The sequence below is a fragment of the Podarcis filfolensis genome, assembly GCF_964270895.1.
Source record: "Podarcis filfolensis genome assembly, chromosome: Z".
NCBI classification, from domain to species: Eukaryota; Metazoa; Chordata; class Lepidosauria; order Squamata; family Lacertidae; genus Podarcis; species Podarcis filfolensis.
This window is the reverse complement of record NC_139617.1, coordinates 44,746,880-44,764,989: the sequence shown is the minus strand read 5'-3', so window position 1 is coordinate 44,764,989 and position 18,110 is coordinate 44,746,880. Positions and strand designations below refer to the sequence as shown.

Here is an 18,110-nt window from a genome sequence, read left to right as displayed (position 1 = left end):
TTGTGAATCCTGACTTCTTTCCCCCTCTCCTCTGGTGGGCTGGCAGCTTTAGAAAAGTGCCATGCAGAACCACAAACAGGATGGGTGACTGACCAGCCCACCTTCTGCATGCCTGTAGTTCACTGGGGCTTGTTGGTGTATCAGACTTCTTTTAAATCTGCCAGCCTGAAAACCCCAGACTTTGACGATGAGGCCAGACAAATCTGGGTAAGGGAATTATCATAAAGGATTCACTTTCTGTACTGCTTCCCATGCTGCCAGAAACTGACGTGAGTCTGACAAGCAGAACTGATCAGGTGTGAGGAAACAGCTGGGAATCCTCCTGGAGCCTCTGGCTCACAAACAGAAAGCTGCAGAATTTGATCTAAAGAAAGCTAATGGAAATATATGTATTGTGTGTGTAGGCGTGTACAAGCCTTGGGCCAGACAGGGGGATTTAGGCTCCACACAGAGACCTTGGAAGCACCACCTTGTATTCTTATTCCTTGACCCACATGTCCCGTGGAAGATGGAGAATGCCTGTTTTCTCCCGCCCTGGAGGGTAGTATTTTAACCCATGGATTCAAGTTACAAGAAAGGAGATGCCGGCGAAACATCAGGAAGAACAGCAAGGGCTGTTAAGGAGTGGAACAGACACCCACAAGAGGTGGTGAACTCTCCTTCCTTCAAAGTTTTAAAGCAGAGGTTGGATGGCCATTTGTCATGGATGCTTTGGTTGAGGTTCCTGCATTTCAGGGGGTTGGACTAGATGACTCTTGGGGTCCCTTCCAGTTCTACAAATATATCCAGTGGCATTGCAGCATTTTCCGGCACCCGGGGTGTGTGCTGGGCAGGGCACGAAGGGCAAACGGAACCCACCATGCCAGTCCAACTCTTAATGCTGACACTACCAAGCAGGTGTGCACCTGGTGGAGTGTGTAGGGTTCACAGAGCCTGCCACGCCAGCCCAGTTCTCACCACTGGAGCTAAGCAGAGCCATGCTGCACCACCTGCCTGCCCATGTAGGAGGGAGCCCAGCCAGCCAACGTTGGGGCTGGGGACATGCCGGCCAGGTGGGAAGGAACAGGGATCCCTGTGTGGGAGCGCCTTGTTTGTGTGCTTTCAATGTGCACCTGGGGCTAGTCCCCTCCTAGCCCCAGCCCTATGCCCATGATTCTGTGAGTCTATGAAAACAATGCTGACAAAACCAGGGCATTTTCTTTCACTTCTCCATTCATTCATATGCCAGTGAATGTTGAAAGCAAAGTCCATGAATGCAGGTGGCATTTTCCCTTCAGGCTAGTATTTCATCGTCTGCATCAGCAGTGGGGAACCATTTTCAGCCTGAGGGTCACATTCCCTTTTGTGGAGCATGCTAGGGGCCACATCCCAGGGCATCAGAGGGAAAAGTGGCTGGAGCAAGAAATGTAAGTGTTGCCTTTGTACAGTAAGCTAGTTCCTACACACACTTACACCCAACTCTATGTCCTCCATCCAGACAAGCAAGAGGCATGTTCTGAGCTGGTCTGAGGGCATATTCCAGCCAGGAAAACAAAATACTTGAGGAAGTGTGAAGAAGGGCCGGTGAGGGTTGTGGCCTAGGGAGAAAATATGTGGCCTGGGGAGACTCCTGAGGGCCAGAGGGAGAGGGCAGGCATACCACATTCACCCCCCAAGCAAGAGGTGTTCCTACCCCTGCTTAACATTTTTCATCCTGCCCTTCTGCCAAGGAACTCAAGGCATTTTTGCAAAGGTTCTGTTCTAGGGCTCCACACACACAAGAAAAATTGCAGAAAGTCAGGAGCCCCTGAAACACGCATGTGCCTGCAAGGCAGAGGGCTGCTTACTGGGGTCTGGGGAGGTCGTGTGGGGGCTCTTGGATGCTGTGTGACCCTTTTTCTCTCTTCCCAAAGCCTGGTAAGGGAGGAAAACCTGCTGGGTGTATGGGTGAGAAATAAATGAAGAGCATTTACTTATTTTTTTACCCCAACCACATAAGGCTGCAAACATGTAAGTAAAGCAAGTGCCGATTGGGGGCTTACTGTAGTCTGATACATTCAGAAGTGAACCTTCCTAATTCACACTTTCCAAAACAATATGTGGTGAGTGTATAGCAGCCTTAGGAAATGCCTTGATTTTTGACCTTGAGCCAGAGTAGATGCAAGTCTACCTGCCTTGCAGCCTGGCACCTTCTGTTGCTAGCATTGCTATACAGAGTGGACAGAAAGGCGTTTGAACTGGACACTCTTTTTTTAATATCCATTTGTGTTTGATGTTCTAAATGGTGCCTTCCAGAGCTTCATACGTCACAGCATAACCTTATAGTAGCCAGCTGATGTGATCAGATTTTCAACTCAGCAGAATCCAAGCTGAACTACACTCAGTTTTCCGTGCCCTCGATCCCTTGCTTATACTGTAATCTCACAGTAAGGTTTTGCTGCCACTAGCCACAATCCCTGAACTGCTAATAAATTAAAATAAATAAATAAAACACAAATAGAACCCATACGCCATTCCTTCTAATAGCAAACTCAGGTGACTTGAGTGCCTATCATTTTGGAAGCAGAATGTGGGAGCACCTAAAAATAAGGTAGCAGTTTCTACATATGCAGGAGTCTCCATAGGTACAATGAAGTGTGCATGTTTGCAATTAAAAAGGAAACAAATGAATAAAACAAGACAAAGACCTGTCAGCTTCCAGGATATTCAGAATGTTGAGGGTTGACTTGGACCTTGAATTTTTACTGTCTCTTTTCTTACGCTCAATTATTTTCAATAGGCCTCCAGGTAATCTTTCCTCAGTATTTACAAGAGAAATTTGTGCAGTCAGCATTGAGCTACATAATGTGCAACGGAGAGGGAGAATATATATGCCGAGACAGCCAGTGTGGATGTCAGTGTGCAGAAGAATTCCCACAATGCAACTGTCCCATCACCGACATTCAGATCATGGAATACACATTGGCCAACATGGCAAAATCTTGGACAGAAGCCTACAAAGACCTGGAGAATTCAGGTAATGAAGAGGAAAGGAGAAGGTGGTTTTCAAAGGAATTACATACTAAAACTACCCTTTACCAGGCCCAGATATTTGTTCAGCTGGCTGTGTATCATCTGCTCCAACTGGCAACAGCTTATCTAGGGCAGATATCGTCAAAAAGACCATGAGTACCCAACGTGGTGCTCTCCAAATGCTGTTGAACCACAACTCCTATCATCCCTGACCTGCAATGCTGTAAGGGGTTGATAGGAGTTGAAATCAAATAACTTCTAGATGGCCACAGTGTCCCCAATCCTGGTCTAGGAAATATATTCTGCACTGACTAAAGGAAAGATGGGGAACCTACGGCCTTCCAGATGCTGTTAGATGACAAATCCCATCAGCCATGGCCACTGGCAATGCTGGATGTGGGTAATGGGACTTGTAGTTCAATGACATCTGGAGGGTGTCATGCTGGCTTCCCATTCTCTATGGTTTCAGGCAGAGATATCTTCCCTTACCTGGTTCCTGATCATTTTAACTCATGGATGGGAGATCTTGTTTTCAACTTGAGGGCCACATTCTGTTCTGGGCAAACCTCTGGGGAGTCATATACTAGTGATAGGCAGCACCACTGGCAAAACCAGGCTTGGGGGGAAATGTGAGATTTACCTTCGTATGCCACACACACACACCATCCATCCATACAGGCAAGCAAGAAGCATTATCAGAGTTCTTGGGCAGTTAGCAGGTCAAAATACTAAAGGAGGGTACAAAGGGAGGATAGTAGGGGATGTAGCCTGGGGAAAGTCCCAAGCGGTAGATTTCCCACCCCTGTTTTAACTGGAAATGCCAGGAACTGAACCTGGGACCTCATGCATGCAATATATGGGCTCTACCAATAATTTCATATTCTCCCCAAAGTTTGCCAACTATAAAAAATAATAGAAAATTAAAGAGGGCATAATGCTACCCCCCCCAAAAAAAAACAAGAACAACAACAGCTCCTCCCTTTCTCTGTTCTTGGCTTTATATGTGTCTTTGTGTATTTCACAGACGAATTTAAATCTTTCATGAAGAGGCTACCTAACAACCATTTCCTGACCATTGGAAGTATCCACCAGCACTGGGGGAATGACTGGGACCTTCAGAACCAGTACAAGCTCCTGCAGAGTTCCATGGAGACCCAACGCCAGAAGATCCAGCGCACTGCCCGCAAGCTTTTCGGCCTCAGTATCCGTTGCCGGCACAACCCTAACCACCAGCTGCCGCGAGAAAGGTACTGGTCATCCTTATTTATGTAAGGGGTGATATACTGTATTTAGAGAGTGCTTGATCCATGCATTAAGAGTTCAACATGCTGATTGTATATCACTTTCTGTGTAAGAAGGGTGCACATCTTTTTTTTATTTGCTCAGAGATTTCAGTAAACAAAAGTAGCAGGAGAGACAACTGCTCTTTCTTTCCTCAGCTGAGCATTGGTGCAAATCAGGCAAGACTCCAGCTCTCTCTATAGCCCTCTATGCTTACTTGAGCATAAGGGAGACAAATTCAATTCACTTCCCATTTAAGCATGAACCTACGTAATACTCACTTTGCAAAATACTACATGAACTGAAACAATGCCATGCTTTTAAATTCACAGTTCTCAAAATTTTGCAGTGCTGTTCTCCAGCCAAGTAATGAACAGGTAACTCTCATTTTACACTTACTTTACTTACATGATCACAGCTTTGTACAGGTATATGGAGGGAGGGAAGGTGGAAGGGAAAGTAAGTAAGTAAATGGGTGGGTGGGTGGGTGGGTGGAGAACTGTGGAACCCGCTCTCCATTTATTTTCCCCATACACCTGCACAAAGCTGGGACTCTGGCAGCATCTCAGAGCCCTCTTGCCACATTCCCAAAACTTGATAAGCAATGCCCACTGCTTTGGAAATGAGGCTCAAGGGTTCTGTCAGGGTCCTAGAGCTCTCCTGTCTCCTTCCCAAAGTTGGGCAAGTGCTTACTGGGATTTGGGATGATGGTAGAAGGGCCCGGAGAAACTGCCAGAGCTCTTGATCTGCCTTCCCTGGACTCCTGGCTGTATGTGTTTTTTCTTGTATGTTTGGACCCCCAGACTTGAGTAAGATGAGAGTTACCTGTACACAGAAATGCATACACTGGGTTAAAGCCTGCATCTATTAGTGAAACTAACATAAGAAAGAAAGAAAGAAAGAAAGAAAGAAAGAAAGAAAGAAAGAAGATTTATGTAAGGAAAATGCTTTGCAAAAATGCATAGATTATGCAAAATTGTATGAAAATGTATGTATTAGGAGAAATTCACACCAAAATTATACATTTTCATGAGGACTTTAAAAAAACAACCCTCAGAAAATGATGCGGATTTGTGGTAAAATGAACTTAAAAATGAGAAATGGAGAGAAACTGAAATTGTAAGATTTGCCTAATCTTCCTTTGAGAAGAAAATTGTGGTTTGTCTGGTAATCCAAAATGATATTTGTGAATCCTTGTCCATAGGGCAAGAAATCAGTCTGTACAAAACTGTACAGATTAGAGATAATTGCACACAATATGTATACATTACTGGAAATAATACTACAAAAATGCATTATGTTAGGGGGAATTGTTTGCAACAACGTGTGGAATAGGAGCAATGTGTATGCAAGTGCCTATGAACTGATTCATAAATGGGGCAAATGGTACAAAAGATTTGAAAAATTAAAAATGGATAGGGGATAAATGACAGGTTTGTCCATCCTCTACTTGTGTACATGAATGCAGGAGGAGACTCCTGGGTATTTGGTCAGCATTATAGATGAGTGGCTTCTCCTTGTCCAATTTTGTTGGTAGGAGGACTGTACTGCAAAATTAGAGATGTGCAAATTTTGACAAGTACAAAGGTCATCAATCCTGGATTGCCCTTGGTGCCCATGTGGCTTCTGCCTCCTTTCTCTTTCTCTCTGGAGAAGTAAATAGAGTTGGGAAAGGAAGGCAGAAAAGTGCCCCCTTTCCCACTTCCTCTTTTAGCTCTATGTGCTCAGAAGTATTCTACTTGCTCTCAATTTTATCCACACCATTTGATAAAGCAAAGTGTGTGGTGCGTGTGTGTGTGTCCTTTATCTTTCTGTGCCAGGGGTAGGGAGGCATCTGGTCCAGGAAGCAGAAACATAAGAAGAGCCTTCTGGGTCAGGCCAATGACCCATCCAGACCAGTGTTCTATTCTCACAGTGGCCTGTAAGCTGGGCATGGACCCACCAGAAATCCCCAGTAACTGGTATTTAAAAAACTGAATGGCATAGTTGAAGAATCTCTGTTCTCCAGAAATAGCTGCATTCAAAGCCAGCAATATCTGGGGCACTTACAACAGCAGTCATCTCCACTTGATGTTATAAGAACCTAAGAAGAGCCCTGCTGGATCAGACCAAAGGTCCATTTAGCCCAGCATTTCCATGTTTCACAGTGGCCAACCAGAGGCCTCTGGGAATCTCACTGTCCTGGTTCCCACCTGGCTCTTGCTCGTAAAATTGTAGAATCATAGAATTGTACCCAAAGGGTTATCTAGTCCAACTCCCTGCAATAAAGGAATCACAGCTAAATAGCTTGATTATCAAACTCTCAGTGTTTCTAATAGGATTTTCATTATTATTCATTTTGGGAGTTATTCGAAGTTAACTAAGTTGAAAGTGAGTGGAAGTGCCATGACCCTCTTTCTTTCTCTCTCTCTCTGTTTTCCTTCAAGTGGCCAGAGTATGGTGGTTCCATAACACTCAGTCAAAAATCCAAATATGCCCACAAACCTAGAAAGTTGACAACACTTGACACATTGATTTCAGGGAGTGATGATTAGTTTGGTTCACATTAAAATGTGAACCAATTTTCTCCCCTATCTTTAGGAAGCAGGCAAGCTGAGTCCAGTTAGAACAGGAGGCAGTTTTTCAAGTGGCATAGGTTTTAGATTATGACAGCAACTTAGGGGAGAAAGTTAGTGTGTTTTCTTCAACAGATATCCAGACTCAGCTTCACGGTCCACTGTTCAGCCTCTGTCTTTGCCACACATCTGACATGAGTTTACTAGAATATACCTTGCACAAAATTAGACCCAATATGGCCCCATACTGGGGCAATTTTGACTGTGTGAATGCCCCGACCGAGACAGCAGCATTTAATATGTGCCGCTGACTTTGAAAAGATGGAGTGGTTATATTAACAGCGTGACACTCTCTGTCCCATTCACAAAGGTCTAATAGAAATAGCATGTTCTATATTCAATTATAGCCTAAAGGAACGTGCTGACACTCAACTGCCCTTCCGGAAATGAAGCAGAATAGAGCTGAATGCTGAAAGGGAAAGTTGTGTTCAGCCAATTTTAATGGTGCAGGAAGGTGTGAATCCAGATTTTTAAAAATCTATACTCCCTCCCAGTTTAACTTTTTGTTTTTTTATCTATAGATTTTGTTTGCCAAACAAGCAGAGCAAATGAAGTTAATTAAAAAAATAAAATTAAAAGTGACTCAAATGGAAATTGAATCAAATGCTGAATTCATTTCCTTCTCTCTCTTTTTTTTTTTTTTTTTTTTGGCTGACCTGTTTGTGTGATTTCTGAATGGGCAGGCTGATGCATAGTTTGCCTCAGGGAAGGCTGCTAACTTTGCAGGGTGGAGGAGAGTAATAGATTTAAGAGCTCTGAGCTTGACTGAAGATTTATGGGCCTGTTGTGCTTTGGGTTTTGTTTTGCTTTGCTTTTTTCGTTTTGTGAGAATGCGAGAGTAGCTGATGCAGGCGGATGAAATACAGCAAATGGCAATATGATGGTGAAGAGGAGCTTCTGCAAAGTCAGATCAGATGTTGAAAACGATATATTGAAATATTTGTGGGATTCAGCTAGGATCGCATGTAGAATGGCCATTTACCATCTTGCCGGTTGTGGCCCAGTGCGATACCTCCTCTCTCGCATGACGCACAGTGCGATTTTTGGATGTTTCCCCATCCCCTCTGGCCACCACAGAGGCTCATGGGTTCCCGTCAAACCCATCCTTCAAATCAGCCAATACGTGGCAGGTTGGTAGTGGGGCATGTCCATTTACTTAGCCCGGCCGACCACTCATCACAGCATTCAGTTGGCCAGGAGAGTCACCCACCTTTCCCCTCCCTTCATTAATAGTTGATCACTGCTCTAACCATTTCTTTTCGGCTAGCCAGGCTTTGCTGTGGTCTTTTGATGGGTGCTGTATTCAGAGCCAGGAAGGAACTTTCCCTGCTCTGCAGGTTTTGCCTTCCCCATAGCATTAGTCACAACTTTGGCGATCTAGGCCTTGGGCAGAATCCTATAGTCTTTCATCCAACTGGGGTGTGGTGAAGTGGTGACTCATCCACCCCCTGTTAATGGTGACGTTAACAGGGTACCCCGTTAGAGGGGTCTGGAGGGAAGTCTCTGTCCAAAAAGCCAGTTGTTAGGGCTAGCAGGCCATAGAGCTTACCTGAGCGTTCGGGGGCCATCCACTTAAACTTGTGTTTTGTGATGGATCCACCTGCACATAGACCCTGTTGTGCGTCAGTCCTCCAGCAGGGGAGGGGCTGAGGGGAATACACACCCAATGCATACGCCAAGGCTTCCTATATCTGAAATCAGTAAAGTTGTGGCCATTTCAAATACCAGACAGTTGTGTCCATTCATTTTACCCCTCAGCAGTTAGGTGTGCTGGGCAGGGGGACTCTGCGTTTGGGCACCCCACCAAAGCACCACTTTCCTACATCTTTTTCTTCCTCTACCACCTAAAGCCTATTAAGTGAGGGAAACTGCTGGGTGCATGGGCGAAGAAAAAATAAATAAATTGAGAGAAGTGGGTGGTGGGTTTCCCCACATCTCCATTTTTTATTTTATTCCCCCCCCCCATAAAAGGTTGTGATCGCATAAGTAAAGTGAGTGCAATATGCAAGCTCACTGCATGCAAAAATGTGTAAATCCATCAAAATTTACATACAGAAAAATTTGCACTACAGGAGAAATTTGCACTAAAATTCTGATGAATTTTCATTTTTTAAAAAAAGCAAAATGCTGTGAAAATGTGGCTTAGATGCATCCTTGTGGCTTAGAACCAGGCAACACCTTCACAGATGGGAGCGGACCTTCTGCTCCAGCAGAGTGTGCACTTGCAATCTCAGCATTCCTTCAAACACAAGAGTCTTGCAAGTGAGCAATCATTGAAAGGTTGATGAGTACAGAAGGGAATATGGTTGGGGTACCTTTGGCATTTCCATCCATTTCTGAACTTCTTGCATTGCTCCTGAATCATGACTCATGGGTGCTGTGTCTGCTGCCAAGTCTGTACTGTTACTTGGCTGAATAAATACAAGTAAGAGCTTCTGTCTGCACATTTTGAGTGGGAGCCAGGGCAGTGAGATTCCCAGAGGCATCTGGTTTGCCGCTGTGAGAAGCGAAGATGCTGGTCTAGATGGACCTTTGGTCAGATCCAGCAGGACTCTTCTTAGTTTTTTTTCAAACCAAGTGGAGAAGATCACTGTTGTAAGTGTTCCAGATACTGGAACACTTGGAATTTTAACACAGCTATTTCTGGAGAATGCTGCCTGTAGCACAGGGGTGGTGAATCAGTGGCCTGAGGTCCAGATCTAGCCCCAGGGGTACAAAAATTGTTTTATTGGCCAAGTACACAGTATGTGCATTGAGCCCTCCAACCCACTTGCAAAGTATGAAAGTCCATGTGCTACTTTTTTTGGGGAGGGGGTTCTTTAACATCCACCCATACTTATCATGCAGTAGTATTTGCAGAAAATAATTTCTAGGAAGTACCTGATCTCAGGGAAACCCACCACAGGAAGGATGTGTCCTGGTTGCTAGATGGGGAAAAGAAGAACACAATTTCCAAGGAGTAGAAAATGAGACAGAAGCACCTAAAAGGGGAGGGGGAAACAGCAGCTGTTTAGGACCCCAGGGATTCCTTTTGCCCAGTGTCAAAACAACTCATTCATCAATCACAGTTCTGGCTTCACTTACTGGCTAAAAACGCTAAAAGACTGGAACAGTCAGGCTGGCTCATCTCACAGAAATTGCTTAGCTGAGTACATTTTGCTTCATAACCTTGAGAGAAGTAGGTCCCTGCTGGTTCTGAACCTGGTTCATCAATACCCACTGTATCGGCCTCTTGGGTTATCTATCCAGCCCATGAAACCCCTTCTAGTGACCTGCCAACCCTCTGTTAACTCACACATTTATTACATTGGAAAAGTACTTCTCACCCTGGCACACAACCATTAGTAGAAAACCATAGAGGCTCAGAAAACAAAGCACAGGGCTTTCTTTCACTCCATCACTGTGGTGGGCTATGCTGTGATGTGGGGAGAGGAGGATGGAAGGGAGCATCCTCTCCTCCTAGCCCATTGCTGTGATGGGGAAGACTTCCCTCCCCCCTCCCTTGCACCAAACACATACACCTCTGGTGATTTGTAGATGATGAATGGGGTGCCTGAATATGTGTACATCTGTATGTATGTATCTGTCTGAATGTGTGTGTGTGTGTGTGTGTGTGTGCGCGCGCGCGCGCCTGTGTATTTTCACTCTGTGTGTGGTGAGTGTGTGTGTATCTTCTAACACACATGAGTGAGTGTGTGTTGGACACCTTGGCCCAACCCATTGCTAGTCATTAGAGAGCTGTTCACCCTTACATTTGGCCCTCATGCTGAAAATGGTTAGTCACATTTGCAGTAAAAGAGCCTCGTGTTCTTTTAAATACAATCTAAATCTGTCCCATTCTCTATTGAAGTTTTGATCCTCCTGATTTCTAGTTTTCCCAGTCAATCCAGCCATCTTTGCATAGTCCCGTAGTTTTATCTGCCAGTCTGCCTGCGTAGAATATATTCAGAAAGCACCTCTATGAATGTGCACCTAACTGGCGAAAGAAAGAGTTTAAGAGAGTTTTTGTTTTGAGGGGGACAGCTGTGAGCCTCCCTCCCCTTTTTGTCAGTGTTGCTACACAACTCTCAATTATATTCGCTTTGGCCGTTCCAGTGGTATATGGCCTTTCTTCTTCAGATTGGGGTGTAGTTGTGCTGATTTTGACATGGAAATATAAAGCAATCAAAATCTCTGAGAGAATCGCCTCCTCCTCCATGAAATATTCTCAGAGGGTAATTCTGTTGGTCTATTGCAATGGTTTTCAACCAGTGTGCCGTGGCACCATGGGGTACCTTGAATGGTGGTCATGGGTGCCGTGGGCAGCACTGGCATCTGTTCCTCTTTCCTTCCCTCCTTCCTCTGATGTCTTCACGCATCTCTGCCTCCCAAAGACTTCTACAGCTGAATGGTGCCTCTGTGGCTGGCCAGGGGGTGCTGGTTGCCAGGAGCTGAGGCGGCCTCAGAGTAAGCAAGCAAGTAAGTGGGCGAGGGAGCCCAGCCAGCCAGTCCACCAGCTCTTGCTGTTGGGAATCGACAGACAAGTCCCAGGCCCCTGTGGGGCAGTGTGAGGGGGCACCTCTCTTTGGGGCAGGGCGGGGGAGGGCAGCTCAGATACCAGCTCAGAGAGGGAAGAGGAAAGGAGGCTGAGGGAGCACTCCACAAGGGAGGGTGTTTAAAAAAGAGTGAGGGGCTGCCAGCTCTGCAGGCAAGGGTGACATAACTGGGCCCCTGAGCCCCACAGGGGTGCTGCAGAAAGAATGCAGTTGGTCAAGGGAGCTGTGGGCTCAAAAAGGTTGAAAACCTTTGGTCTACTGTATCAAATACAGGGAGGTGGAGTATTGCAGCGCCTTAAAGGCTAACAGATTGTGTAGCCCCTGTGCTTTGCCTGTCATTTGCTGAGCTTCTCTGATTCCATAGAGGGGCTCTGTATAAATTGGATCCCATTCCCTATCTTCCATCTTCGGAGGTGCATTCTCAGAATGCATTATGTCAGGTTAGCTTTTTAAATGCCAAAAGATTCTGTGTTTTCTGAAATGCATCCTTGCCTTCAGCAAAAATGTGGAACTGTCCTTGGCAGAGACTAAGAAGGTGAGTTCTGCAGTGTTAGCCATTGTTGATGTGGCTTTGTTGCTGGGCTTGTTCTGTGAGAACAATATTTATAGATTTCAGTGCCTCTCTCCGCACCCCCCCCCCCATCCAGTGCATTGGCTTCCTTCTACCTCGCAGGAGAGGGAGAGGGGGTGATAGACTCTAGCAGCTTCAACACAAGCGAGACATGTGATAAAAGTCCTTTCACACTTCCAAAACCCTTTGGAAGCACATAACTGCTGATTCATTTTCTCCTTACTCCCCACTCTCTTTCTGTCCATTTTCTCCTTCCTTCTAGTCTTCCTTTTCAGGCAGCTTTGGGCTGTATCACTGGCAGGAGGGGCAGTGGACGGAAGTGCCTCATGTTCCCTGTGCACCTCCATGTTGCTGAATATGTATTATATCTGCACAGGATGAAATGTGCAAATTGGTTCTGCCTGGAAGAGCAAATGCCGATGGGTAGCCCCACTGTGCAGGAAGCTATGGGAAAAAGAAAATTAGGTCCAGGCTAGTGGGTGCAGAACTGACTCATTTGTCAGCTGCTGAGGCAACAACAGCCTGACTGTTGAGGCAGTGAGTGACTGTGTCTCTCTCTATCACACCTAGGAGGGGAGAAACATCAGGCTACAGCCACTAGACTTTGCAATACTCCCCCTATCTAGGAGCAGAGGGTGTAGATCTGGCTTGTGGCCTAATTTCTCATGGCCTATACTATACTCTCAGCCACCACTGCCACCAGGACAAGTGCCAGCTCATCCTCCTCCCTGAGTTCAGTGGTGACAGCACTGGTGGGGAAAAGAGGGACTTAATGGAATCAAATTAAAAGCTGGGATGGCTTGTGTAGTTCCGGGACTGTCCCTGGAAAATAGGGACAGTTGTAGGGTATGGAATTATTAATTAATTTAATGTGGCAAACAGGGAAAAAACTGGGGCAATGGCTGTCGGAGAGAGATGAGGGTTGGAAGGGAGGAAGGGAGAAAGAAAGAAAGGATTGTAGAGAAAAGAGGATGGTGGGTGGGGGGATTCCTTCTGGGATAGCTCAGTTGGTCAAGCATGAGATTCTTAATCTCTGGGTTGTATGTCCAGTTCCCACCATGGGCAGAAGATTCCGGAATTGCCAGGGGTTGGATTAGATGACCTTCATAGTCCATTCCAACTCTACATTTCTTTGATTTTGTGAAACCTTCTCTGGCCCTATCCACATTTAGCTGAAGCCCTGCCCACTTTTGACTCTAGCCCTACCAACTATCGAGTATGTTGCTCCTGCCCTAAGTCATGGATGGGTCCTACCAGAAGATCCAAGTTGGCCCATGAAGCAAATTCCCTAGCCCATACACTGTGAAGAACTTGCTGGTGAGTTCAGCCATCAGGAACGAACCCTCTGCTCATTTCCAAGTGAGTTAAGGGATCAAGCTTGCTGGGTGCTACTTCACCAGTGCTTTCCCCATAGGGCTCTGCTCACCCATCAAAGTTGGCCAAAGGTGGGGAAAGAAGATAAAAATCTGACCCACTGGGCCAGAAAACGTACCCATTCTTCCCTTAAGCAATGCAGCCCCCAGTAGAAAAGGATTCCCCACCTCATGAGCGAAAGCTTTCCCTGCAAATAGGACAGGTGTTGGAGGAAGCAGGGCAGGGGAAGAGCTTGTAAGATGTATATGAAGATGAAGGGAGAATATGAAGATGAAGAGAGAAGTCAGGCAACAGTAGCAACATATCCAGAGCAAGCTTGAGAGCCAATGTGGTGCAGTGGTTAGAGTGTCAGACTAGAACCTGGAAGACCAGGGTTCAAATTCCCCACTCAGCCATTCCCCACTTGGTGCCCTTGGGCCTGTCACTGCCTCTCTGTCTAACCTCTATCTCACAGGGCTGTTGTGGGGATTAAATGGGGAGGGGGGAAAACACTGCATGCCACCTTGAGCTCCTTGAAGAAAAAAGTGGGATAGAAATGCAATCTATAATTTAGTAAGCTGGGAGGTGAGGAGGAGATTGTGTTGGGATACTTTTACTTTCCTTGGAATATAATAGATAGATAGATGATAGATATAGATAGATAGATGATAGATAGATAGATAGATAGATAGATAGATAGATGATAGATTATAGATAGATAGATAGATTAGATAGATAGATAGATGATAGATAGATAGATGATAGAGTATAATGGTTGTTAGCTGCCTTGAACACCTTGTGGTGGAAAGGTGGCATATAAATTTCAGCAAATGAATAAATAAGTCCTATCTTCCCTCTCCACTGGGTCAGCCAGAAGAAGGGTCCCATGTGGGGGTTTCAAGACACCCCACCCTTCACACCCACATCCAAGTCTTGTTATGTTTCAGATGATATGAGAGGCAGAGGAGGGAGAGAGGAAACATTTCAGGGGGTTGGACTACATTACCCATTGGACCCCTTCAAACTATACAATTCTCTGATTCCTGCATTGGAGGTTGGGCTGAATGATCTTTTAATTACATATCTAGTCTTATCATTCCAAGCCCTCATTCTCCCTCATCATCTTGAGGGGTTCTGGTGTCTCTGCATTTCTCTGCCTTTTGTTTCCAGTCTTCTTTAAATTATACATGCCCATCCATTTCCCATCCTCCCACGCCAACTCCATGTCTCACCACCCCGATTCCTCCCCCTTCCCATCTCCCTCCCTCAATTTGCCTTGCTCTTCTGCACTATTGTGTCATTTTTAAATCTGCCTTTGATACAGCACACAACCTAATGATTATTCTGGGGTCAAGCTAGGCAGGTGCTGTGAATCCTACTAATCCGACTCTCAGAACCTCCGTCTGTAATCACTCCTCCCAATCTGCAGGGATGGCATCCTAATTTCTCATTAGTAAGTGTCTTGTCGCTGCTGAGCTGCTGAGAACTCTCAGCCTTTGGGGAAACAATGAGGCATTCATTAGCACAGCCAGGGAAGAGGGGGGAGTTGGAAAGAGTTCTTTGGACAGGAGGAAATGATGGTAGAATTAAGAAGTCCTGGAAAACTGTGACTGCTCTGTTCAGGGTGGTCCACTTGTTAGTCCCATCAGAAGAGGGCTAGCTGGCTGTAATCTGGTTGGGATTCAACAACAGGAGGTTGAAGTTCTGAAGCGGGGGTGGCAAACTTGACGTGGCCTTCCAGATGTAGGCCAATGAGTATGATGTCCAAATGGTGTTCTCCTACATTGGAGGTTTTTAAACAGAGGTTGAATGGCCATCTGTCAGGGGTTCTTCAGTTATTATTCCTGCATTGCAGGGGGCTGGACTAGATTACCCTAGAGCTCCCTGCCAGCTCTACAGTTCTGTGATTCTGTGAATGAGGGTCTCCCCAATGGTCATGCTGACCACTATAACACACTGGCTGGCAGTCAGACAGACAGAATAAGATATACTTATCTGTGAGGTGGGTGGTAGACTAAATGCACACATTTATGTATGATTGTTCTTGAAAGATTTTATTGGCACACAGGTTGGTTGCACTCAGTGTCTTGCTTCTAATTGTAGCAAGGTAAACGATGGGTAGTGGTGGTGGTTGCAGAATCCTTCCCCAATAATCCATTTTCATGGGTTATTTGGTTTAAAGGGGAATGGTGTGTGGGTGTGTGGGTGTGGGTGTGGGTGAATATTTGTGAAATTATGCAGGGCACAGAGAATGTGAATGGGTTGGTTGCCAGTGTTATACCTATTTAGGGTATAGCCATTGAAATTGATGGCATGACTTACTCTGATGGGTCTACTCTGAGTAGAGCTTTGACGGATTAAACACAACCCAGTGCAGAACAGTCACATAATACTCAGCGCTGTTTAGGGATTTATTTTTTAAAAAAAAAGATTGATGTTTTAATGTATTTTTAATCTCATGTTGGAAGCTGCCCAGTGTGGCTTGGGAAACCCAGCCAGATGGGTGGGGTATAAGTAATAAATTGTTCTTGTTGTTGTTACTCTGCACTTGTAAGAAATCAGTATTTTAATGTGGCAGGATCTACACTTTGGAACTCCTTGCCTATTGACAACTTCCACTTAGCTACTTCATTTCTCTCACCTCTACTTTGTGGCATTGAGTTAAAATGATACCCTAGACAGCTGCCTTTAGAAATTTGGAGTTCATGCCCCTGTCTTTCTCCCTTATAGGACAATACAGCAATGGCTGTCCCGGGTTCAGTCCCTGCTCTACTGCAATGAGAACGGGTTCTGGGGAACCTTCCTGGAAAGTCAGAGGAGCTGTGTCTGCCATGGAAGCACCAGCCTGTGCCAGCGACCAATCCCATGCATCATTGGAGGCAACAACAGCTGTGCCATGTGCAGCCTGGCCAACATATCCCTCTGTGGCTCATGCAACAAGGGCTACCGTCTCTCACGGGGTCGATGTGAGCCTCAGAATGTGGACTCAGAGCGCAGTGAGCAGTTCATCAGCTTTGAGACGGACTTGGACTTCCAGGACCTGGAGCTGAAGTACCTCCTGCAGAAGATGGACTCTCGCCTGTATGTGCACACCACCTTCATCAGCAATGAGATCCGCCTGGACACCTTCTTTGACCCGAGGTGGCGCAAGCGCATGTCCCTCACCTTGAAGAGCAACAAGAACAGGATGGACTTCATTCACATGGTGATTGGGATCTCCATGCGCATCTGCCAAATGCGCAACAGCAGCCTGGACCCCATGTTCTTTGTCTACGTTAACCCGTTTAGTGGAAGTCATTCCGAAGGCTGGAACATGCCCTTTGGAGAATTTGGCTACCCACGCTGGGAGAAAATCCGCTTGCAAAACAGCCAGTGCTATAACTGGACCCTGCTGCTTGGGAACAGGTGGAAAACCTTTTTTGAGACTGTCCACATCTACCTACGCAGCCGGACTCGGCTGCCCTCCCTGATGCGCAATGAGACTGGCCAAGGGCCCGTGGACCTCTCTGATCCCAACAAGCGTCAGTTCTACATCAAGATCTCAGACATTCAGGTGTTTGGATACAGCTTGCGCTTCAATGCTGACCTCTTGCGCAGTGCAGTGCAACAGGTCAACCAGTCTTACACACAAGGCGGGCAGTTCTACTCCTCCTCCTCCGTCATGCTCTTGCTTTTGGATATACGGGACCGAATCAACAGACTGGCACCTCCTGTAGCACCAGGGAAGCCCCAGCTGGATCTGTTCTCCTGTATGCTCAAGCACCGTCTGAAACTGACCAACAGTGAGATCATCCGTGTGAATCACGCACTGGATCTGTACAACACCGAAATCCTCAAGCAATCTGACCAGATGACTGCCAAGCTCTGCTAACCAAGACTTTATGTACTTAGGTACTACCAGACTCACCTTTTTGCTGTAAAAAACAAACACAAAACCCCCAACCCAACATTAAAAAAGAAGTTAAAAGAAAGAGATTTAAACAAATAAAAAAAATGTAAAATGTAATTAATATACGAGAGAGAGAGAGAGAGAGAGAGAGTGATGGAAAGGTCTTTGTTTATTGGAATACTGAAAGAAAACCATTCAAGCAAATATGTAAAACTGCCGGGCATGTTTAGTTATTCCTGTAATCATTAAAAAGGGTCAGAACGTGAAAATCTGCTGAGGTGTTGCTCGGTGGGATTGGGAGTAAACAATATGGGATGGGGGAGGGAATTACAGAACATGCAGAAACGGCTTTTTTGAGATTCCCTGTACTTAATTGTAAAGATTTCAGCTATGCAGGTGCCAAAAAGAAAGAAAACCAGAGTGAGAAAGAGAGAATTCTGTGTAAATGTACCAAGAGTTGCCATTTCTCCTAATGGGAGCTAATGGCCAAAGATAAAAGAAATTTCTTTTGTGAAGTGTTACGGAAGCTTTATTCTCAGTCATTTCCCCCACTACTCTAGGATGAGTTTGACGACGACCATGACTACTACTCTGATTTGCATTGCCAAAGGGTATAATTTTATGGTTTGGAATTAAGGGTTTACCCAGCCAGTAATGCCTGGATGTGCTACAAACCACAGTGATAATATCTTTCAGAAGTTATTTTGCATCAGGGATGGGGAGACCTCTGGCCTTCCAGATGTTGTCAGACTCCAACTATTGTCAGTCCCAGCCAGTATGGCCAATGATTAGGGATGACAGGAGTTGTAGTCCAGAGGTGAAGAATCCTTTTCACCCCAAGAGTCGCATTCCCTTTGTGGCAGTGGCAGTGGGTG

At 45.7% G+C, this 18,110-nt stretch overlaps 1 protein-coding gene across 2 annotated transcripts in view; it reads left to right on the top strand.

Annotated features, from left to right (window-relative positions):
* The window catches only part of BRINP1 (BMP/retinoic acid inducible neural specific 1), a 116,099-nt gene extending 98,343 nt beyond the window's left edge, over window positions 1–17,756 (top strand). For both annotated transcript variants that reach the window (XM_083597284.1, XM_083597285.1), the window contains exons 6-8: window positions 2,759–2,995; window positions 4,016–4,238; window positions 16,077–17,756. In XM_083597284.1, the coding sequence (XP_083453410.1) occupies window positions 2,759–2,995; window positions 4,016–4,238; window positions 16,077–17,217 (1,601 nt within the window). In that variant the 3' untranslated portion in view covers window positions 17,218–17,756. The remainder of the gene's footprint in view (window positions 1–2,758; window positions 2,996–4,015; window positions 4,239–16,076) is intronic.
* Window positions 17,757–18,110: the final 354 nt, after the last annotated feature.